This window comes from Nomascus leucogenys, chromosome 19, assembly GCF_006542625.1.
Source record: "Nomascus leucogenys isolate Asia chromosome 19, Asia_NLE_v1, whole genome shotgun sequence".
NCBI classification, from domain to species: domain Eukaryota; kingdom Metazoa; phylum Chordata; class Mammalia; order Primates; family Hylobatidae; genus Nomascus; species Nomascus leucogenys.
Genome location: NC_044399.1, coordinates 24,380,546 through 24,404,580, shown reverse-complemented (window position 1 = coordinate 24,404,580; position 24,035 = coordinate 24,380,546). Strand labels below are relative to the sequence as shown.

The following is a 24,035-nucleotide window of genomic DNA, read 5'->3' as shown; positions in this document are numbered from 1 at the left end:
TTCACTGCTAGCTTCTTTTTTTATTTTTTTTTTGAGACACAGTCTCTCTGTGTCGCCCAGGCTGGAGGGCAGTGGTGAGATCTCAGCTCACTGCAACCTCCGACTCCCGGGTTCAAGCGATTCTCCTGCCTCAGCCTCCCAAGTAGCTGGGACTACAGGTGCCCGCCACCATGCCCAGCTAATTTTTGTATTTTTAGTACAGACGGGGTTTCACTATGTTGGCCAGGCTGGTCTTGTACTCCTGACCTCGTGATCCGCCTGCCTCTGCCTCCCAAAGTGTTGGGATTACAGGCTTGAGCCACCATGCCTGGCTCTTTTTTTGAGACAGAGTCTCACTCCATCATCCAGGCTGGAGTGCAGTGGTGTGATCTCGGCTCACTGCAACCTCTGCCTCCCGGGCTCAAGCAGTTCTTGTGCCTCAGCCTCCCAAATAACTGGGATTACAGGCATGTGCCACCGTCTACCCAGATAATTTTTGTATTTTTAGTAGAAACGGGGTTTCACCAAGTTGCCCAGGCTGGTCTCGAACTCCTGACCTCAGGCGATCCACCCGCCTCGGCCTCCCAAAGTGCTGGGATTACAGGTGTGAACCACTGTGCCCAGCCACTGCTAGCTTCTTTACTGCCAGTACAGTCAGCTCCTTGAAGTAATTTTATAATCTCCAGGGCCCAGTATGGGGTCTGCCACTCACCAGAGTACTCAATAGAGTTGAACTGACCACTTTTTAAAAAGACCTGAGACCAAACATGATTCGGCTTTAAAATGGACTTCTTTAAATAGAATTGGAATTATTTGGCCTGGAGAAAGAGACCAAGGTGACTAAATAATGAGGTCACATCAATAAGAGAAGACAGGAAATGCTGTGAGCAGGTGTTTGTGTGTCTAGTGAAGCAGCAAGAGGAGTCGGAGCTTTTGAGGAGTTTTGTGGTTCTCAGTCATCTGGGGTAACAGATCCTTAGGAGAATCTGACAAAAGCAATGGACTTGCTTCCCAGAGATGGGCAAAGTGTGATTTCTCCCCTACTTTAAGGGCTCACCAACTCCTCAAAGCCTAGTCCAAGTGAGTAATACCTGGATTAGGATAAGATGCTACATTTGAGCTGTCCATTCCTGCATGGAAACTGGGAGGTTGACCAGATGGCCTTCTCTGATTTTGACCATCTACACCCCTGAAACGTGGGCCTTCTGGGTGGGTGCATTGATCAGGCTGTTGTGTCTTTATGTTCAGTAAGTATCAGGAGCATTCTCCTCTTAGGCCACAAACTCTACAATTGACATAAAAATAAATCTACTTGTTCACACCATTGCTTCAGAGTTCATTATTCTCTGGTAGAAAAGGTTAAAAAAAAGTTCATTGTGAACACTCAGGAATCAAAAAGGAAGAAGGCGTTGTTCCAGGCCAGGGTTTCTCGACGTTGGCTCCATTGACATTTGGGGCTGGATAGTTCTTTGTGGTGGGGGCTGCCCTGTGCAGTGTAGGCTGTTCAGCAGCATCCCTGGCCTCCACCCACTAGAGGCCAGTAGCACCCGCCCTCCTAGTCGTGACTGTCAAAAATGTCTCCAGACACACTGCCGAATGGCCTCGGTGGGGGGTGGATCACCCGTGGTTGAGAACCACTTCTCTATGTTTATCTTCATTTTGGCTCCCTTATCAAGGGCGAACACTTCAGTGGAGAATGAACTGTTCTTTCATCTTTTTACCACTGTAGCTGTTCACACAGCTCACGTTTGCTATGTGCCAATAGCTGTGCAAGGCCCTGGGTCTACAAATGTAAGTGACACCCATGATCTCAGGTACTTACTGCATCCTCTTGGGAGATACACACAGACGCATCAGGAGCTGCACTGAGGGAAGGCTGTGCCTCATGCTGTAGGGAGGTCTCCTTTGCGCTGCTAGTGTCTTCTCCACCCAGAATGCCCTTCCGGCCTCTCCCATGGCCGGGTCTTGCTTGGCATTCACTTCTCAGTTGAAATGACACTGCTTCCGAGAGACCTGTCCTAACGTCGGTGCTAGCTGTTTTCACCTAATGCTGCATAACAGCCCGGAACTCGGTGGCTCATGCCCCGCATTCCTCACTTGCACATCTGTGGGTCGGCTGGGGTGGGGCTGATCTGGGCTGGACTTGGATGGCTTTGGCTCTAAGCTGCAGCTTGGGATCAGTTCTGCTGTATCAGTTTCTTGTTCTGTTGTACCAGCGAGCTTCTTGGTGTGTGGTGTTCTGGTGATGGGAGAAGCACAAGAGGAAAAGCCAGCCCTCACGGGCATTTCAGAATGTGCTGCTGTTATAGATGCTGATGTCTTTTTGGCCAAAGCCAGCAGGAAGGAAGGAGACTTTTTTTTTTTTTTTTTTTTTTTTGAGGTGGAGTCTCGCTGTATTGCCCAGGCTGCAGTGCAGTGGTGCTATCTTGGCTCACTGCAGCCTCTGCCTCCTGGGTTCAAGCGATTCTCCTGCCTCAGCCTCCTGAGTACTGGGATTACAGGTGCCCACCACCACACCCAGCTAATTTTTGTACCTTTAGTAGAGATGGGTTTTGCCATGTTGGCCGGGCTGGTTTCGAACTCCTGACCTCAGGTGATCCACCCGCCTTGGCCTCCCAAAGTGCTGAGATTACAGGCGTGAGCCACCATGCCTAGCCGGAAGGAGACTTTATACTCTGCAAGGATGTGGCTGTGTGATGCTTTTGCAGGGGAGTGAAGAACTAGGGCCAGCTTTCTTTCTCAGACCTCATCTAAAGCAGCTACCTAGTCACTTTCTACCATTTTTATTCTCTTTTGAGCTCTGATACTCTTACATTTGAATTATTATTTCTGCTAAGAGCTTGACAAAGGTAAGATCACAGACTCGTCATAACGTGGACCTCCACAGGCAGCAGGGGCAGGCTGTTTTGGTTGGAGCCTTGGATTCCTGAAATAGCACATCTTGTAGGGAGGACTGGAGAGAGACCCATTGTGATTGGAGGGAGGGGAGCCTGTTGAGGAGCAACCAGAGTCAAGACAGTAGAGCCTGGGGCCAAGGCCGCCATGTTCCGTGTCTGGGGAAGCCATCACGACAGATCTGTGTAGTGGTACCCCTGGCAGTGTGCAACCTGAGAAGCTGTTCTGGCTGCCTGGCAGATCATGAGGGACCTTGCATAACATGTCAGGTTGGCTGGATGCCTATTCTGGAAGTCCTCTTTGTTTTGGAAGAGGGTAGACATTGAACATCTCTTACCAAAGGCATGCACAAGTTATAAAAAAAGGAGAAAGCTTCTGGAGGCCCCTTTGTTTTGAGGCACAAGTGGAAACTTGGCAGATACCCAGCTTGGAAGGTCATGGCAGCAGCGCCCTAGGCTTGAGCCTCGTGTTGTGTTGATTAAGGTTGCATTTATTGGAGATCTCTCTCTTGGTGCAGCGATGCTTAGAATTTGCCCAAGGCAGCATGGGACAGTCACTCACTGTCTGCAGACCTTATGCCTCCTCCTTCCCACCTGCCCAGATGTTCCAGGTCCTAACTGGATCCTTAGCTCTTGGGGAGCCCCCTGTGCCCTGGCTGAGCCCCGCCTTAGCCCCGCCTTGGCAGATACCCATCACAGTTCAGCTAAGGTGATAGTATTGAGGGAGGGGAGCCCTGGCCCCGGGGTAAGGAGGTCTGGGTTTTGGTCTGCTGGGAGACTGGGGGCTCAGAAGCTTATTTCTCTGACTTTAAGTCTCTTGCAAAATGAAAATAAGAAAACTCTGCCCTGCCTTCTCTTGTTGTGAGAAACAAATAGAATGATGAACATGAGGGTTCTTGTAAAACGTCCTCAAAGTGTTATTATTAGGTACTAATTTGCCTTCTATGGAAGCAAAGAAAAAGTCATGAAAGTTGTATTTTGTGCCAAGCCCTGTGTGAGGTATATGCAGTCTTTCAGTCTTTTTTTTTTTTTTTTTTTCTTTTTTTTAGGCAGTCTCGCTCCGTAGCCCAGGCTGCAGTGCAGTGGTGCCATCTCGGCTCACTGCAAGCTCCGCCTCCCGGGTTCATGCCATTTTCCTGCCTCAGCCTCCCGCCCACCACCATGCCCGGCTAACTTTTTGCATTTTTTTAGTAGAGACGGGATTTCACCGTGTTAGCCAGGATGGTCTTGATTTCCTGACCTCGTGATCTGCCCACGTCGGTCTCCCAAAGTGCTGGGATTACAGGTGTGAGCCACCGCGCCTGGCCCAGTCTTTCAGTCTCACTGGAACAGCCTGTGGGGTTATTGCAAGGGTGAGGAGCCATGTCAGAGAGGCAGGCGACTTGCTCCAGGGCACACAGCCTGCGGGCAGCCGTGTGTAGGTCTATGTGACCGCGAGGTCTGACCTCTTCCTGCCCCTCCATCTGCCAGTTGTCGCCTATGGCTTCCTATGTGCCACAGTCCTGGGTGCTGGGGAGCCAGCAGGGAAACATCCCGTGTCCCGGCTGCATGGAGTTTGCTTTCCAGGTGACGAGGCGAAGGACTGAGGACAGAGAAGGGCAAGTGCAGAACATTCTGTGCTGGGCCTCAAAGGAGGACTCGAGAATGAGTAGGGGTGGGCAGGGAAGGCCTCTGAGGGGTAGGACATTGCTTAGGGACTTAAGGAGCCACTGCAGCAGCCTCTACAGGGGTCTGCAGCGAGAGTGGCCCCAGAAGTGGGACCCATCTGTGCTGAGTGGCAGCCTCACAGGCTCTGGCTGGGCCTCCTTGGGTGGGAGAAGGCTGGTTGCCTTTGGAGGGGCCACCTCCCCTCCTCCTTCCTGCCCCATGGCTGCCAGGAGACTTTTTCCCAAAGCATCTGAGTAAGTTTTAATGACGAGGTTCCCGTGCGGCTGGCCTCCAGCTGCAGAACATCATAGGTCTCTGGGCGACACGGGCACTGCACCCTGAGCAGCTTTCTCTCGCTCAGCTTCTTCTCCACAGTTCCAGAGTGTTCTGGAATCTTCAGGCTGGAATGAGCTTATAGGAAGAGATTGGTTTGGGCAAGAGAGCCACCAAACTGCCTCCAATGGGGTGACTTCCACTCGACAGAGCAGCCCCATTTCCCTACGGGTTATTAGCAAACGTGCAGGATCTTTCGATGCATAAACTTCCAGGAGGGAAGATTTTGTAAAGGAATGTTCTCATGTTTGCATTCTGAGCCGGGATATTAGAAACACTTTATCAGGCTGTCATGGGTTAGATGACGCTTTAGCCCAAGTGTTTATCCATTTGGGAGATGCATTTTATTATTCTAAAAATGTTGTATATTTTAAAAAAGCAGAACAATTCTTTTGAAATAAGTTATTTCCAGGAAAACTTTAGGATTAAGAAAACTTGTAAAAAGATCTACAAATAAAGACCCCAGTGGCTGTGCACCTCCGTTACCACAGAGCCTGATTGTGCTGTGCAGTCTAAAGGGGACCACGGGGCAAGAATAGGTGACTTTGGTGGTGTCCGGAGCAGGCTTCTCAACCTCATGGGTTTGGTGAGTCACCCCAGGACCTGGGACTGGGCAGTGCAGCCAGCTCCCGGGTACAGCTGTTGCCTCTGGGCCCAGGAGTAAGGCTTCGAGCGCGAGCTGTCTCGCCCCAGGCAAGGAGCCTCTTCCCTCTCTGTCTGGTGGTCAGGTGGTGCCTGTGTGTACAGAACACTTTGAGCAGGAGCCCTGGGAATAAGTTGCTCTTCATGATTCCAGAGAGGGAGGAGTCTCCTGTGTGCCACTCACCCAGTGTGGTGTCTGAGCTGGTCTTTGTGTTTCAGAGAGACCCCCCGTCTTTCTTTAATGCCCACGTCTTCGTGAAGCCGTCCTCAGCATCACCCTGATTGGATGTGATCTCCCCAACTGTTCACACCTCTCTTCCTGCCTCTTGGTCTGCTCTGTCTGATGTTCTAGATCACTCCCAAAATGTACCCTGTCTGCTGTCCTCAGAGGAGTGACTGAGCCTCGTTCCTCTTTGTTCTTCAGGCGGGGGTGAATTGGGGTAGGTAGGGGATGCTCACTGGAAGGCTAGAAGCAGCAAAGCTGGGTCCCAGGAAGGACCTAGGGCCAGAAGGTCATGTTTGCTGATGGCTTCTGCTCCGCTGGCCTGCTGACCAGAGGCTGAAGGGGGGAGGGATGGGCGGTGAGTCTGTGAGTGTAGAGTCGTAACCCACATGTGTGCCACCCAACAGCGTGAGGCTTCCTGGGCACCTAGGGCTGGATGGGGCCAGGATGGGCTGAGGACACAGACCTGAGGACAGTCCACCTTCCCGCACACAGTGGCAGGGCCATGTGTGGGGGACACGGGGGAGGAGGAGGGGCTGCCTTGGGTGCAGCAGTACAGGTGATGGAGCAGATGGGAGGTCTCTGCAGGGCTCCCAGGTGGACAGGAGCCTGCCAAGTGGGCCAGGTTGGTTGGAATGGGGCGAGGGGTTTGCAAAGTGGTGGGTGTGGGGAAGGCCACCCTGGAGGGAGAAGAGTTCTAAAAAGGAAGGTCTCTTCTCACTCTTACCTTGGAGTGGGAGCACCGGAAAATTAATCCCAGATCAGCAGAGCTCAAGGCCTGGTGCAGAGAAACCCATGTGTCATGGTGACGTGAAAGACCTATTTCAGATTCTCACTAGGGTTCAAGTTTTCCCCAGAGGCAGAATTTTTTCCTGGGTCTTCAGTTCTTCACCTGTAATGAGGCGATCCTGAGGGATGTGTTTTAGAGGAACGGCAGCTGCCCTGCTTACCCAGCATCAAGTCCTTCCTGCGGCCACACCTGCCTGGCCCTGGGGACAGGGACGATGTCATGCCACTGTCCCTCCCAGGGCCAGCTGAAGGAGTGAAACTTACTTTTTACAGACATATTTTGAGGGGCACATTCATTTTGCTAAGTGAGATACACATTTATAAATATGAAACAGGAAGTTTCTGAATCTTATTAGCTTAGAGATAATGGCTGCCACTGTGTATGGAAGCCGTGGAAACGGTAATGGCCACTGCTGTGTATGGAAGCTGTGGAAAATCTGCACGTATTGTTTCAGATTTAAAATGCGTGCAGCTCACACCTAAGTGCTATAGCTCATGACCATCTAAATTTCAGTTTAAAAAATCTCTAGGCCAGGTATGGTGGCTCACGCCTATAGTCCCATTGTTTTGGGCAACTGAGGCAGGAGGATCACCTGAGCCCAGGAGTTCAAGACCAGCCTGGGCAATATAGCAAGACCCCATCTCTACAAAGAATAAAATTAGCTGGACTAGTGATGTGCGCCTGTCATCCCAGCTACTCAAGAGGCTGAGGTGGGAGGTTCGCTTGAGCTCAGGAGTTTGAGGCTGTGGTGAGCCCTGAATGTGCCACTGAAGTGCAGCCTGGGCAACAGAGTGAGACCCTGTCTCTATCTGCACCACCACGACCCCTCAGCCCACCCCAAAGAAAAGAAGTCTACACTCCTTTCTGGGAAAAGATGGGGTTGTGAAATACGTAAATAAGTTGAGGAGTGCTTTAGGGAGGGGTTTCGAACCATAGAATAATGAGATTTGAATGTAGGAGGAGATCTCACCCTCTAGTTTTAACACCTTGTTTAATCTCAATTCCTTCTGTAAAACCAGAGTGACATCACCAGCCTCAGCACTGGTTGTAAAGTTAGAGGAGATGAGGCTGATAAAGTGCGTGCTTGTGTCTAGGACTTAATGTTGTGATGCTGAGGTGAGGATACAGGTGAGGAAACTGAGGCCGGGAGGGGGACGCCCAGGCTGCACTGTGGGAAAACTGCTGCCACCCTCGCCTCCCGCCCGCTGCATGAGTGCCCCAGGGTGCGCCATCTTCCCAGGTGACCCTGTCCGGAGCCTCTCCCACCACCAGCGCAGCTCTTCCGGCTCACTCTGGAATCTTCTCTCTCAAAGCCGGCTCCTGCTTCCGGCTTGAGGTTTTCTGGGCTTGGCAGCACCACCCGATGGGATTTGTGGCCTGGCCCTGGAGGCTGCGAGTTGGCCTGTAGAGCTGTGGCTGAGCCTCTCATCAGCTGCACCCACGGGGGGTGGTGGGGAGGTTGGGGGTTGCCAAGCTCCTTGCAGGCCTTGTAGCCACGACTTCGTGGGAGAGAGGGACCACAGGGATGGAACAGGGGGCAGCGCCCAGGGGGTCCTCCTCCTTAGTTGAGGCAAGTTGAGAGAATTGGGGGCGCTCTAGGAAACCCTGGCACTCACAGAATTTTCTAGAAACAATGAGCTCACTGGGAGGCAGGGAGGGAGTTCCCTGGCAGGGATGGACATGCCTGGCCATCTCATAGGGACAGATGGGACAGGCTCTATCGAGTGAGCAGCGCTGAGCTTGTGCAAGGAGTTACTGTCATTACCCCCTCAGCTGTCTACCTAAGACCTGCTGTGCAACTGTCTCAAAAAACTTCACACCAATCACCAAAGATTATGACCCAAGGCTGGAAGCAGGGTCAGGCTTGGCTCATGCCTGGTGACCCTCTATGTAGGACAGTATTTCTTTCATTGATCTGCAAGTTTTTAAAAATCTGCTTTTTCACTGCACTTGTAGGTACATACAATATGGGGACATAAATTCGGGGGGAACTCTGGACTCTGACCCTGCCCCTCACCAGCTGGGCAACTTTCCAGGTCCAACCACTACTCTGAGCTCCAGTTTCATCGGTGAGCTGAGAATCAGCTCCCCTCAAAGCTCCCTCCAGCCCTGACACTGTCTGGTCTTTGTCTGCCTCACTTCCGAGGGGAAAAGCAAGGCCAGAAGAAGACCTGGCCCACAGAGGCCCAGCCGGGAGGGAGAGGGGGCCAGCTCCCAGGTTGGCCAGAGAGTCAGGCTGGCTCCAGTCCCTGAGCCTCCCCCAAGTCACAGAGGCCTCTCCTTCCCAACCTGCACTCACAGTTCCCTTCTGGCTCCAATAAGGCTGACCATTCAGGTGTTGACTGAGTGGCCTGAGGCCGTATGGTACTGACCACTCAGACAGGGGTGGGTTGTCCTGCCCCAACAGACTTGCCCCACAAACGGGGTAGGTGACTGGGGCTGCTCAGACCCAAGAGGTCAACAGGTCATTACAGGCTGGAACCAGACACCAGCAGAGCTTGGGGATCTATACCCGGTGACGTGCTGACCAGCACTGAGACTCGCCTGACCTCCTGACTCATGACGCAGCGGGCCCTTGTTGAGTGCCACAGAGGCTGCAGGAACATTCTGCCGTGGTGGTGGTTGATCCTCAGGGCAAGTATTGATCAGCTCTGATGAAACACAACACAGTTCAGGGGATATGGCATAACCAAGAGAACCCAGAAAATTCATGTCAGAAGCAGCCTCCCTTGTTGTCTGTTAGACCATCTTGTTTAAAAATAAAAAATTGACTTCCCTGCCTTTTTCACCTACCCCAGAATCCATTCTACTCTGAGGCCAATCTTTTATCCCCTGAGGGCCAGAAATTGAGAAATTCTTCGCTTCTCTTCCCATCATTTCTCAACTCCAAACTGGGTTCCGAGAAACCACACCTAGCAGGCGAGGCGTCGGGGAACCAGGGCTGGGAGGGTGGCCACAGCCTCGGGGGAAGGGCACGGAGCTGGCGCCAGGGAAGCTGGGGGAGCCAGACCAGGAAAGAGGCCTTGCTTGAAAAGGCTTACTGAGGCCAGTGGTCTTGGAGAAGGAGGAAGGATTAGCACTTGGTCCAGCCATGTTGGGGCCAGTCATGGCCAAAGATTGGAGTAGCAGCAGCCAGGCCTGGACACCAGGCAGGGTTGGGATGTTCAGATCTGTATCCAAGGTTACCCCAGCAGGAGACCATCAGATCTGCAGTCCTTGCAGCCTATGGAAGTGGGCCAGGACACCTGGGGCATCTTGAGGATGCCAGGGATGGGGAACAGGCACTTGATGCCCCATAAGCCCTTTGAGCCGGGGCACTGACCTTGCAGGCAGTGGGGGAGACCTCAAGTCCCAGGAAACCCCCACAATAGCTTGAGACCTGAGTATTGGTACTGGGCACCCCTCACCTGCTGGCAGGTGGGGTTAGCTGAGAGGATACCTGTGAATCCCAGAAAACTAGAAACCTATCACACATGTGTAAGGTAAACATTGTGACTACCGAATCAGCCTTGGACCTCTTCAGGGGTCCTGCCACATCCCAAACCATCTGAGCTTTTAGGATTACACAGTCCTGCTCAGTGGGACCTGGGATTTGTTCACCCTCCTTCCCAACAAATTGGCAGAGCACCTGAGTGAGTGCTGCCTGAGCAAATGCGTGAAGGAATGAATGGGTGGCAAAGGGTCTGCTCAGGCCTCACAGGTGGAGGGACTGGCCAGCCTTGCTTTGTTGGGAAGCTGGAGGGGGATCCACAGCCCCTCAGCCAGCCTTGAATGCCTGCACCCTGCCCCTCGTGGAACCCTTGAGCCTTTCAGGCCTTGAGCCATGCCCCTGGGTGGACCACCCATCTGTGGTACATGCGGTGGTGTCTGAGGCTCTGGGGTCCAAGGCTGTGCTGGGCCCCTCCCTGGACATTGGGCAACTTGAGGTTTGATTTTGGTCACCACCCACCCCACCTCCTCCATCCCCTTTTCTGAAGACGTGCCTTCACCCCTGGCCTTTTCTCTCTTCTTCCTTGGGGCGCAGATCCTGGCTAACGTCTTCCTCTACCTGTGCGCCATCGCTGTGGGCATCATGTCCTACTACATGGCTGACCGCAAGCACCGCAAGGCCTTCCTGGAGGCCCGCCAGTCGCTGGAGGTGAAGATGAACCTGGAAGAGCAGAGCCAGCAGCAGGTGAGGTTCTCGGGAGGCCTCAGGCCTGGAGCTTGGGCTCAGGGACTGTGGCCTTGTCAGAGGGAGAGGAACCAGAGCGGCAGCCCCTGGCTCCGTGGGGCTTGGCGTTCATCCACCCTGTTCAGGTGTTTGCTTCTGAACTTGGCCTTCTGGGCTCCTCACCATTAGAGGGCAGCTTCTGAGCTTTAGGGAGCCTCTCACTCCTAAATCTGCTTCTGCTTGACCCAGATCTCTCCTCTTCTGCCTTCCTGCTCTTTGTTTTATTTCTGTAACGTAAAACTTTTCCCTTTAAAGAAATGCATTGCCCAAGCAGCCAGCTATGACTTCCTGCATTCCTTTCTCAGATGACCTTCTCGGGACCAAGGTCAGGGTCAGGGGCATCATGGGCATTCCTTCACGTCACACCTCCCCCGCTGCTCTTGCTGGTCCAACCGCAGATCCACCCCATGCACCTGCTTATGCCGTGCGTGGGGCCTTGACCCATCCTGCAGCCTCAGGGCCCTGCTAGGTGAAGTGTGTCAGCCTCACACCCCCACCCAGGGGAGCTCCTCCCTCCCTTACCTTCCCATCTGAGGTCACTGCTGAAGAAGGAAAACCAGGCTGTTCCCCGGGGATGCCCCTGTTTACATTCTCCATCTGGAGAGAGGCCTGGCTGTCCCTTCCTCGGTTTCCTGGCTTTCCTCCAGTCTCTTCCATGGCCAAACCGTCCTCCTAGTTCTCATGTCACTCAGGCTTTTACATAGTTTTGGCCTGGATTCATCTCACATGCTTTTTGAAGGTCTCCAGAAATTACATCCACCAATTTCCTGTTATCCATAGGTTTATTTCCCCTTCAAAAACACACTCAGTAAGTTGACACTATGATTCTCTGCTCTGGGAACCATGTCATTTGTGTTCAGGAGGTTCTGTGTGCTCCTGATTCACTGAAATTGCTGTTTTCATAGATGCTGCCACTCAGGTGGACAGGGCCTTGGTTTTGGGGGCCACTCTGGAGCCTTGGCTTGCAGGAGCCCCACCGTCGGGCCTCACTCACGTTCTCTAGACAGTGCTGTTCCGAGGCACACACTGAGTCATTTAGCTGATGGGACCCGGATTCCACTGTCCTGGGGGTGTTTTCTTCCTCCCCATTTACCAATCTCATTCCTTTCAGAAGTCCCCCATAGGAGTGGAGTTTCCCTGGCTGCCATTGTGACAAAGGTCCAGGCTTAGTAGCCCATCGTATTCGCCCCTTCCCCTGGGCCCTGTGACCTGTGGTTACTGAGGAGCTGCTTTGGCCTGTGTATATTTAAAGAATCCTCCTTTCCTGGCTTGTAAAGCCCCTTGAAAGGCATTCTTCAACTTCTGTTTTTTTTATACTGTCTCATTTCTTGTTTGTATCTGATCTCACACTGTGGCGGCATCCCTCTGGGTTCTCTACACTAAAAAAAAAAAAAAAAAAAAAAAAAAAAAAAAAAATTCATGTGTCACCACCTAGCTAGGCAAGCATTCTTATAACATTTGTGCAGTTTTCAGCATGTCTGTCTGCATCAATCTTGTCTGTCTCATATTGTACAATCTAGGACATCTTAACTCTCACTGAACGGTCTTGTGGGGGCCCCCGCTGTGATGAGGAAGGCCCTGTGTTTCACCCTGGGGCTGTTCTTATGTAGATAATTTAGATAAGTTATCCACCCTATGGAGACTCACTTTTCCTCATCTGCAAAGTGGAGGTATTGATATTTGTCTTGTAGGTTTCTTGAGGGTCAAATGAGAAACACAGAAGTGCTTTGTAACCCATAGAGCTTTTTAGAGGTAGGATGAGTGCACGGGGCCATGAGACCTGCTTTCTAACGCCCAAGGCCATATGCTCCCTCTGGGCAGGGTCAGCGCAGGGAGCCTGGGCACCAGCAGAGAGGGTCATCCCTGGGTGCCCCAAGACTCCTGAGGGTGCTAGCAGCCTGCCCAGGCCACACTGGTGCTTCTCTGCATTGCCTGCCCACGCTGCAGCGGCAGAGCAGACATTGGCCCCAGGACGGAGAGGTCCAGGTTAGGTGGAAGGGAGGTGCAGAGGTGTTGGGGGAGTTGAGGGGTAAGGGGCATCCTCAGACCTAGCTGGGCACACAGCCGGGGCCTAGAACTCTCCAAGTGGGATGAATTTGTCTAGCCAGGCTCTGTCCTGAGTGTGACCTTGGGCTTGTTGCTGCTCCTCTTTGGACTTCAGTATCCCCATATGTAAAACCTTCTTTGAGAGATTTTTTCTTTCTTTCTTTCTTTCTTTTTTTTTTTTTTGATATGGAGTCTTGGTCTTGTCACCAGGCTGGAGTGCAATGGCACAATCTCGGCTCACTGCAACCTCCGCCTCCCGGGTTCAAGCGAGTCTCCTGCCTCAGCTTCCCAAGTAGCTGGGATTACAAGCACCTGCTACCATGCCTGACTAATTTTTTTTGTATTTTTAGTAGAGATGGGGTTTCACCATGTTGGCCAGGCTGGTCTCAAACTCCTGACCTCAGGTGATCCACCCACCTCAGCTTCCCAAAGTGCTGCGGTTACAGGCGTGAGCCACCGCTCCCTGCTGAGAGATTGTTTTAAGGGTAAGGAGGAATCTATGTGAATCCCGCAGGGATTGGTAAAGCACTGTTACCATTGGGAAGATTGGAATCCTGCCCCCTGTGAGTTTCCATTTACCTACATTCTCCTTACGTCTTCTGTCTCTGTTCAAGAGAGAAACCTGCCTGCCATTTTCCTTCCTTTCCATGTGCTTGACAGGTTTTGGTATTACGGTTATGCCCAACTCATTAAATAATTTGAGAAGTTTCTAATGCCTGATAGTTTGAAGATAATTTGGGTTATTCTTTAAATTTAGAAGTCACGGCCAGGCATGTGGCTGGCCTGTAGGTGTGGCCAGGCAGGTGGCTATGCCTGTAGTACCAGCACTTTGGGAGACTGAGACAGGAGGATCACTTGGGTCCAGGAGTTCAAGACCAGCCTGAGCAACAAAGCAAGACCCCATCTCTACAAAAAATTAAAAAATTAGCTGAGTGTGGCGATGCACGCCTGTAGTCCCAGCTACTTGGGAGGCTGAGGTGGGAGGATCACTTGAGTCCAGGAGGTTGAGGCTGCAGTGAGCCGTGATTGTGCCACTGCACTCCAGCTTGAGCACAAAGTGAGACTCTGGCTTAAAAAAAAAAAAAAAAAAAGGCACGAATGAAGAAGTCCTATAGGCCTGGAGTGTTCTCCAGGGGAAGATTCTCTTTCCATCATAGATAATAAGGTTGTTCAGATTTTATATTTCCTTTTATATAGGTTTTAGAGAGGTTTTTTCCCTCAGAAACATGTCCATTCAAATTTTCAAAATTTTGGCATAACATTCTTAATATTTTCTTTTAATCTTTTGTCTGAAATGTGTAATGATGTTCCTTTTTTTCATTACCAAAGATAATTTGTGCCTTTTTAAAATTTTTCTTAATCAGTCTTGCTAAGGCTTATTGTTTTAGCCTGTTCAGCAGACCACCTTTAATCTTTGTTGCTTTCTTTGTACATTTCTTATCTCTGATTTATTTATTTATTTATTTATTTAGAGACGGAGTCTGGCTCTGTCACCCAGGCTGGAGTGCAGTGGTGCGATCTAGGCTCACTGCAAGCTCTGCCTCCTGGGTTCATGCCATTCTCCAGCCTCAGCCTCCCGAGTAGCTGGGACTACAGGTGCCTGCCACCATGCCTGGCTAATTTTTTTGTATTTTTTTTAGTAGAGACAGGGTTTCACCATGTTAGCCAGAATGGTCTCGATCTGCTGACCTCATGATCCACCCCCCTCAGCCTCCCAAAGTGTTGGGATTACCAGGCGTGAGCCACTGCACCCAGCCTCTTATCTCTAAGTTAAACGTTGTCATTACCTCTTTTTTCTTTGGGCTTAATTTGTGTCCTTTTTTACCTTCTTAAAATGGAACTTTATTTTGTTTTTTGGAGACTGAATCTTGCTCTGTCATCCAGGCTGGAGTTCAGTGGCGCAATCTAGGCTCACTGCACCCTCCACCTCCTGAGTTCAAGGTATCCTCCTGCCTCAGCCTCCGAGTAGCTGGGAACACGCCTGGCTAATTTTTTGTATTTGTAGTAAAGACAGGGTTTCACCGTGTTGGTCAGGCTGGTCTCGAACACCTCGGCCTCCCAAAGTGTTAGGATTACAGGCGTGAGCCACCAGGCCCAGCCAAAATAGAACTTCAGATGGCCAATTTTCAGTCTTTCTTTCCTAAAATATGTATTTAATGCTACAGATCTCACTCATTACGTTGTTTGAGCTTTATCTCACAAGTTTTAATATGCCGTATTTTCAATGTCGTTTAATTTAAAATATTTACTAATTTTCATTGAAATGCCTTTGATCCATGGGCGATGTTAGAAGTGCACTAAGTTCTAAACATTTGAGGATTTGTTTACAATTATGTTGTTTTTTATCTTTATTCTGGTCAGAGAACATACTCTGATTTCAAGTCTTTGAAATTTCTTGGAACTTGATTTTTGGCCTAGCATGTGGTCAGTTTTGATGCACTTGAGAATAATGTATATTCTGCCAAATCTGTCAAAATCTTTAAAAAATGAAATAATGTCAACTATGTCATATTTGCATCTGCCCCAAATTAGTACTTACCTCTTTAGTCACGATGCAAGGACCTCACAACCTTTTAACTTCATTTCACTAGCCTCTGCCCCCCCACTTTCTGGCTATTAGTGTAATGTGTTTTAGTTCAACATATTTTAAACCCCACAAGCCCTTATTGTGATTATTTTATATAATATTCTTATTAATATTCTTATATTTACCCACAGTTTGGCCCTCTCAATTGCTCTTCCTTTCTCCATTTCTTTGCTTCATTTTCCTGAAGAATTCCCTTTAGTATTACCTTTTATGCTGATCTCTTGGTACCAAATTCTCTCCATTTCTGATTACCTAGGAGTATGTTTATTTTGCTTTCATTTTTGAAAGATACCTGTCTTCATCTGTTTTGTGCTGCTACAACAGAATACTTGAAACTGGGTAATTTTATAAAGAACAGAAATTTACTACTTACAGTTCTAGAGGCTAGGAAGTCCAAGATCAAGGCACCAGCATTTGCTCTGGTGTCCATACATGGCAGAAGGGTGGGCTAGCTGAATGTTATGTGATGCCCCTTTTAAAAGGGCCTTAACCCTTGTGGCTGATCCCCTCTTAAAGGCCCCACCTCTTAATAGTATTACATTGGCAACACCTGAATTTTGAACAGACACATTCAAATCATGCCAAGACTTTTTGCAGATAATTCTAGGCTGCCATTTTTTTTTTTTTACTTCTAGCCCTTTAAAAGCATTTCACTATCCTTCCCGCTTCCCTCATTCCTGTTGAAATGCCAGTTGTCAGATAGACTGTTGCTCCTGTTACATTAATGCATGCTTTTTCCTGTGGTTGCTTTCCCAATGCTCTTTGTTTTTGGTTTCAGCAGTTTTACGATGCTGTGCCTGGGAGTTTTCTTTGCAGTTGTTCTGCTTGGTATTCAAAGAGCTTTTTGAATGTTGGTTTGATGTCTCTCGTCAGTTTTGAACATTTTCAGCCAGTATCTTTTTAGTGCTTCTTCCCATTCACTCCTTTCCTCTAGGACTCAATATCCTTATTAGACATTTTTACCATGTTCCAGAAGTATCTCTCTTCTTTTTCTGAATCATTTTTCCTTTTTGCACTTCAGACAATGTTTTGATGGGCCTAATCTACAGTTTACTAATCCTGTCTTCCTCTAGTTTGTCAGATCAGTGGTTGAGCTCTTTTATTGAGTCATCAATTTCAATTATATATTTTTCTGTCCTAGAATTTCCATTTGATTTTAAAAACTGGACTTTAGTTCCCTAACTATGTATTCCTATTTTGTCATCTATTTTTTAGAATATATTAAACATTTATTTTAAAGTTCCTGACTGACAACCATAATAATACCAATGGGTATGCATTTTTTTGTTGTTGAAACCTGGCATCTTGGCCTTTTTTTTTTTTTTTTTTTTGAGACAGGGTCTTGCTTTGTCACTCAGGCTGGAGTGCAGTGGCTTATGCATCTTCAAACTCCTGGGCTCAAGCAAAACTCCCACCCCAGCCTTTTGAGTAGCTAGCACTGCAGGCGTGTGCCACCATGCCCAGCTAATTAAAAAAATGTTTTTTTGTAGAGATGGAGTCTCACTATGTTGCCCAAACTGGTCTCAAACTCCTGGCCTCAAGCGATCCTCCCACTTTAGCCTCCTGGCATTTTAAAAAATTAAATACTAGATACTGTGCGTGGGGAATAGTAGTGGTTCTGAATAATGTTGTGTCTCTCCAGGGAGGATTTACTTTTCTTGTGGCAGATGGTTAGAGCAGGGGCAGGTAGGAAATAGCTTTTCAGGGGTCTTACCTGAAAGGCTGGTGCTTTTCTCATGGTATCTTGAACTCCTCAGCAATGTGAGGCTGCTGAAAGCTTAGCCTCTTAGCTCTCACTTCGTGCTTGGATTCTTGGTCTCTTGCCCCATGCAAATACTAAAGGGTAATAGTGTACAGAAAGTCGGACTCACTGTTGTATGATTCTCTTTCCCTGGGGTCTTAGCCCCTCTACTCTCTCTGCCTTGGAATCCGTGCTCACAGTCCTTGTTTCTCCAGCCCCTTGAAAGCCCTCATCATTGCTCTCTCTCCAGCCTCTTGACCCCGGTCGCAAGGGAAAAATGGCAGAGTGCAATGGGCTCACTTAAATGTGTTTCCCTTCCCCTGAGATCTTGGCCCCTCAAATCCTGGCTGCTTTGGTTGTTTCCATTGCCTTTAAAGAGCTAGGTTCTTTTTATGTATTTTATCCAGCTTTTATAGTTGTTCTTGGCTGGAGGGTTGGCCTGCTGTAAGATCCTCTATAGCAAAAGTATACATGTATAAAATCGTAAAAGTATGAAAAAGTGTATACTAGGAAAAGTAAGTCATCCCACCTTCATTTCCCCTAGCCATCCAGCCCCCATCCATCATCCATGAATCACCACTATTATCTTTTTAATGTACCCTTTCAGAGGTTTATAGAATTTTATAGAATTTTCACACACACACACACACACACACACACAGTAGCCTATTCACTCTTTTGTACTAAATCTTTTTTTTTTTTTTTTTTGAGATAGAGTCTCACTCTGTTGCTGAGGCTAGAGTGCAGTGGTACAATTTCGACTCACAACTTCTGCCTCCTGGGTTTAAGCGATTCTCCTGCCTCAGCCTCCCAAGTAGCTGGGACTATAGGCATGCACCACCATGCCCGGCTAATTTTTGTATTTTTAGTAGAGATGAGGTTTCACCGTGTTGACCAGGCTGGTCTTGAACTCCTGACCTCAAGTGATCTGCCCGCCTCGGCCTCCCAAAATGCTGGGATTACAGGCACTAGATCTTTTCACCTACTATCTTAGAAAGCATTCTAAGTCCGTATTGCATTGCCACATCCATTTTAATGACTGTGCTCAGTCATTATACAGAAGTAACAATTTATTTTGTTGCGCTCTCCGTAGACTTCTAGGTTATTTCCGATCTTTTGCTACTGTAAACATTGCTGTAATAAATATCCCTGTAGCTAGCGGTATTTATTATATCATAGGATATATGTGCAAGCATATCTGTGGAAGAATAAAAACCTAGAAGTGGAATTGCTGGATCAAAGGACATTTGCATTTTAAAAATTATATATATAGCTACTGTAAAATATACATAGTATAAAATTTACCATTTTAACCATTAAGTGTACAATTCAGTGGCATTAAGTGCATTCACAATGTTGTGCAGCCATCACCACTGTCCGTTTCCAGAACTTTTTCATCATCCCAAAGAGAAACTCTGCGCCCATTAAACAATAACTGCCCGTTCTCCCAGACTCTGGTAACCACTGTTCTACTGTGTCTCTGAATTTGCCTCTGCTAGGTCCTTTATATAAGTGGAATCATGTATTTGTCCCTTTTTGACTGGCTTATTTCACTTAGCATGATGTCTTCAAGGTTATTCTGTGCCGTCATGCAGGTCAGCATTTCTTTCCCATTAAGGCTGATATCTCCTCGCATGTATACACCACATTTTGTTTGTTCATTTGGACATTTGGGTGTTTTCTGTGGCTTTGCTGTTGTGAATGGTGCTGCTGTGAACACCCGTGTACAGATATCTGTTTGAGTCCCTGTTTTCAGTTCTTTTGGATATATACCCAAAAGTGGAATTGTCGGGTCATATGGTGGTTCTGTGTTTAATTTTTTGAGGAATCTGGAATGTGCTTTTTTTGTTTTGTTTTGTTTTGGTTTTTTTTGAGACAGAGTCTTGCACTGTCACCCAGGTTGGAATGCAGTGGCACGATCTCAGCTCACTGCAGCCTCCGCCTCCGGGTTCAAGCTATTCTCCTGCTTCAGCGTCCGGAGTAGCTGGGATTACGGGTGCCCACCACCACTCCCAGCCAATTTCTCTTGTATTTTTAGTAGAGATGGGGTTTTGCCATGTTGGACAGGCTAGTCTCGAACTCCTGACCTCTAGTGATCCTCTTGCCTTGGTCTCCCAAAGTGCTGGGATTACGGGCATGAGCCACCGTGACTGGCCTCCTATAGTGCTTCAAACAATTTATACTCCACCAGCAATGAGTGAGAGTATACTTAGGCACTTAAGTTTTCCTTGTTTATCTAGAAAATACCTCATTGCTTTTGGAAACCCTCCCCGAAGGATTCCTATTTGAAAACCCCAGCCCCAGGGAACCAGCCTCAAGGCAGGAGTGACATCCTGTGGGCTGTTTCCTTCCTTATCCTCATTTGGCTCAAGCCACAGACAGATAAACTCAAGTTTGGAAGAGTTCCTTTGCTTTCTTGGCCTACACTGTGTAATATTTGGCAAGAATATACAATTATAAAGAAATAAAAAAGAGGCTGGCATAGTGGCTCAATGCCTGTAATCCTAACACTTTAGGAGGTTGAGGCAGGAGGATTGCTTGAGGCCAAGAGTTCAAGACCAACCTGGCCAACATAGTGAGACCTCCATCTCTAAAACAGAAAAGACTGATAGAGGCTGTATTAGGGTTCTCTAGAGGGACAGAACTAATGGAATAGATAGATATAAAGGGGAGTTTGTTAAGTATTGACCCACACGATCATAAGGTCCCACAATAGGCCATCTGCAGGTAAGAGCAAGGAGAGCCAGTCCGAGTTCCAAAACTGAAGAACTTCAAGTCCAATGTTGGAGGGCTGGATGCATCCAGCACGGGAGAAAAGTGTAGGCTGGATGGAGGCTAGGCCAGTCCCTCTTTTCACATTTTTCTGCCTGTTTATATTCTAGCAAACTGGCCACTGATTAGATGGTGCCCACCCAGATTTAGGGTGGGTCTGCCTTTCCCAGCCCACTGACTCTAAATGTTAATCTCCTTTGGCAACACCCTCGCAGACACACCCAGGATCGATACTTTGTGTCCCTCAATCCAATCCAGTTGACACAGTATTAACCATCACAGAGGCATATTCCTTCAAGCCTTTTTTTGGTCCTGATATTTGAGAGTGTCCTAGCCATGTTTTATCCTGATTAAGAGATTATAAATGTAACACCTTCCTCTCATATAGCATAGCAGCCGAGAATCAAGTACCAGAGTCTCTGCCTCTGTCCTATGGCATGAGGGGAGATAAATGTTAAGTAGTTATTGCACAGTGCCTGCACATAGACACTCAAACTCTCTACCGTCATATGATTGTTGGATACAATTTCGAAGATATAGAAAAGTAGAAGAGGCCACCAAAACCTCCTTTAATCTGGAACTTCTTTTGAAAAAAAATTTTAAAAAATGAATATGGTATTAGAAATTAGATATGCAGTTAGAAAAACTCAGATTTGCTTGATATTTTTTTCTTTATTATAGAGGTAAAATGCACATAAAATAAAACCCCTTGAAAGTGGCTTAGTACACTCACCATGTTGTGCCACCCCCACCTCTAGCTAGTTCCGCAACATCTCCCCCCCAAAAAAACCTGGGACCCAAGCTTGATTTTTAAAACCAGATAGAAAGGGACCTGGTGAGCCCTGGGACAGGCCTTGCACGTGAGGACAAGGGACCCAGACGCTAGCACAGTCCCACCGTCCTATGCTCCAGCCTCACCTTGTGGCGGACACCAGAGTCTGTACTGGGGGTTGGGGAGGGATGCCCCCGCTGGTCATCTTGGACCTGGATTTGCATCCACAGCCTCTGCCAGCATTTTTGGGGGACTGTGAGCCCTCGCTTTCTCTGTGTGGTGTTGGCACTTCACCTCTCTGGTCTTCAGTTTAATTTTCTGAAAATATGGGATTAAAAATAATACCATTGTTAGGGGATAGTTTGGGAATCATATGAAATAAGGCAGAGGGGAGTCTAAAAACCATGAAGCCCTTTGGGGCTCCGAGATGCCGTCACGCTGGCCCCCAGCCCCTGGGGAGGCACCGGCTGAAGTCAGGGCGGTGAGGTAGGATGGGAGCTGGCTGGGGCCCGTGCACCCTTCCCCTTCTCTCTTCCAGTCAGGACAAAGGTCATTCCCAACCAAGGCATTGGGGCTGACGCTGGGAGTGGCGTGGGCTCTGGGCTGAGCTGACGTTTCAGAAACATCAGCTGACGGGTCTTCGGAGCTGAGTGCAGGCCCGTACTAGAGGCTGCATGACCCCATTTCACTTTCCTCCTGTAAAAGCTCCTCATGAGAATAAAAATGAGATAATAGATGGAAAAACACTTTGGAAAGGGCCGCAGACAGTCCTGGTACGAGAGGAAACAGAACCTGGTTTGGAAGTGGCTCCAAAGACCATTTGAGGTCAGTGTCAGAGCAGGCCATCCCTTACTTACATGTGTGCTTAATGTCTTTTTTAAGAAAATTCTCTATTTAAAAAAATTATTTGGGTGTCTCCTATGCAAACAATTGTTAGTCTACCCTCTGCAAAAAAGAGGCCTCCTTCCAGAATTGAGTGCCCAGGGTCCATGTCTCACTTTTTATTTGGTCAGATGCTTTTTTTTTTTTTTTTTTTTTTTTTTTTTTTTTTTTTTTTGAGATGGAGTCTCACTCTGTCACCCAGGCTGGAGTGCAGTGGCATGATCTTGGCTTGCTGCAACCTCCACCTCCCAGGTTCAAGCGAATCTCCTGCCTCAGCCTCCCGTGTAGCTGGGACTACAGGTGCCCACCACCACACACAGCTAATTTTTGTATTTCTAGTAGAGACGGGGTTTTGCCACGTTGGCTGGACTGGTCTCAAACTCCTGACCTCAAGTGATCTGCCTGCCTTGGCCTCCCAAAGTGCTGGGATTGCAGGCGTGAACCCTGTGCTCAGCCATTTGTCTTGTTTTCTAAGCTGCCTTAAGAGTGTGTGGCTGAAGGGCAGCACTGGCCATGTGGCTGTCCCAGCAGGTGTCTCCTCGCTGGGCCTCAGCTTCCTCCTCTGCTGTGAAGTGAGATGTAGGGATGCTCTGGTGACCTGAGCCCGCTCTCTCTGTTGCCATCCCCTGGGAAGTTGTACCTTCTGTTATGAAGATGACCAGCCTCCTGCTAATGACAGTCAACTCCCAGATGGGTGGGCAGCCAGCCATGGTCCAGGAGGGCGAGGCGGCACAGTCCCTCAAGCACAGGCATCCCCTTCTGCCTCCTCACTGCGGTGAGCATGTCCACGTCAAAGGGCGCATTGAGGCAACAGAGCATTTGGGTAATGCAAGGGTCTCAGATTCCAGTGGCTTTGCTGGTTTAACCTCCCTGGCTCCAGTCTCCTGCAGGGAGGTAGTGGAGCCTGCCCTGCCCTGAGGCCTTGTGGATTTGGAGCTCTTGGTGCAGCCCTGGCATGCGAAGCATCCTCTTTGCCTCTGCCAAGCACATATCTGGCTTCGTAGGCAGTGCCACGGTGCTTCCCTGTGGTGCGGGGCCGCCAGGGTGCATGCTGACCTTGGTCCAGCCTCCCGGCTCTGTGGGCATGTGAGGTAGAGCCCAGAGGAAGGAACTGGAGTTGTTTGTCTTTATTCCCATGTGACCACACTCCAGGGGTTAGTTGGGGACCTCGAGGGTTGCTAAGCACCCCGGCCGCCACCTGGCAACAAGTGGCACCCAGAAAACCCACTCAGCACACACCTGCTGCCAGGTGGAGCTACAGAACTGAGCCTCTCTGAATCATACTCAGAATCACTTCCCAGGGATCGGAACGTGGTTGACGGAGGATGTGGGAAGATGGAGAGATGACAGGGGCAGGCCTGTGCTTCCTTCACACGCATCCTGCGTGGTCAACTGGCCCTGCGCGGTCAACTGGCCCTGCGCCTGGTCCTCCCTCGGAGGCGAGCACTGTCCACAGTGCCCACCCTCAGACAGGAGGATGCTGCAGCCAGGGCATGTAGAGGGAGAGCACAGGGCAGACTGCACAGGGTCTAGGGTGGAAAGCCATCTTCATCTTCACCCATGGGGCCCTGGGGGGCCTGCTGAGGTGGACACTGGGTGGGTTTTCATTCAGGTCTTGGGGGACTGTACAGCTGCCTCTCCCCACCTCTCCTTCTGCTTTAACCCACATGCGCGGTCACCTGTGACTAGGGATGGTGTTTTTCCTTCGTGCCGGTCTTACAGGGAAGAACCGCCCATTGACCACAAGCATCACGCCCCTCTCCTGGGAGCTTGGGACACTGGGAGGCTGCTGTTTCCTAAGCTTGGATTGTGTCTCTTGAATGTTCTTCCTCTGTAACCTTTGCCCAAGCCTGGTCACTGTTTCCCTCAAGACCTTTTGCTATGAGGACAAGGTGTCATCAACCCCGAGCCCTGTTCTTATAGGCGCTCGGTAGGGGAGAGGGGAGTCAGAGCCAGAGGCCAGTTGCCTCTTGGCCTGGGGTTGGGCTTCTAGTGCCAAGCCCCACCGTGCCACTGTTATCCTGGCAACAGTGAGGTCGGGGCTGGGGGACCACTAAGAGTGGGAAGAGGAGATGAGGCTGGTGTCAAGTGGGAGGGCTGTACCTCTGCCTCTGGATCCATAGCTGCTCTGCGTCTTGCTCATTGCACCATGGCTGCATCATGGCATTCTCAGCATCTAATGTAATGGGTCAAACCCCTTGTCTGCTTCACAGGAGATACACAGACATGTCCCCACCCCCAGTATCAGCCTTGCATTGTACTCACTATCTTCTTCACAGGACCACCCACAAAGACATCTAATATTTTTAGTTTTTCTTTTAGCCTCGAGTGCCCCTCGGTGTGAGAAAAGCCAGGTGTGTTCCCCATGATGCGAAGTAGGCACCGGTCCTTCTATTGGTTCCAACTCTCACCTCTTGGATGTCACAGAATGCTCTTCATTTCAACATTCCAGGACTTAGCAAAACAAATCCACATTTTAGATAATGCAGATGATGAACCCATAGAAAACAGGTT

At 49.2% G+C, this 24,035-nt stretch overlaps 1 protein-coding gene across 2 annotated transcripts in view; it reads left to right on the top strand.

Moving 5' to 3' along the window:
• Nucleotides 1-24,035, top strand: part of ADCY3 (adenylate cyclase 3) — a 101,727-nt gene that overhangs the window by 38,471 nt on the left and 39,221 nt on the right. For both annotated transcript variants that reach the window (XM_003270583.3, XM_030799623.1), the window contains exon 3: nucleotides 10,533-10,682. In XM_003270583.3, the coding sequence (XP_003270631.2) occupies nucleotides 10,533-10,682 (150 nt within the window). The remainder of the gene's footprint in view (nucleotides 1-10,532; nucleotides 10,683-24,035) is intronic.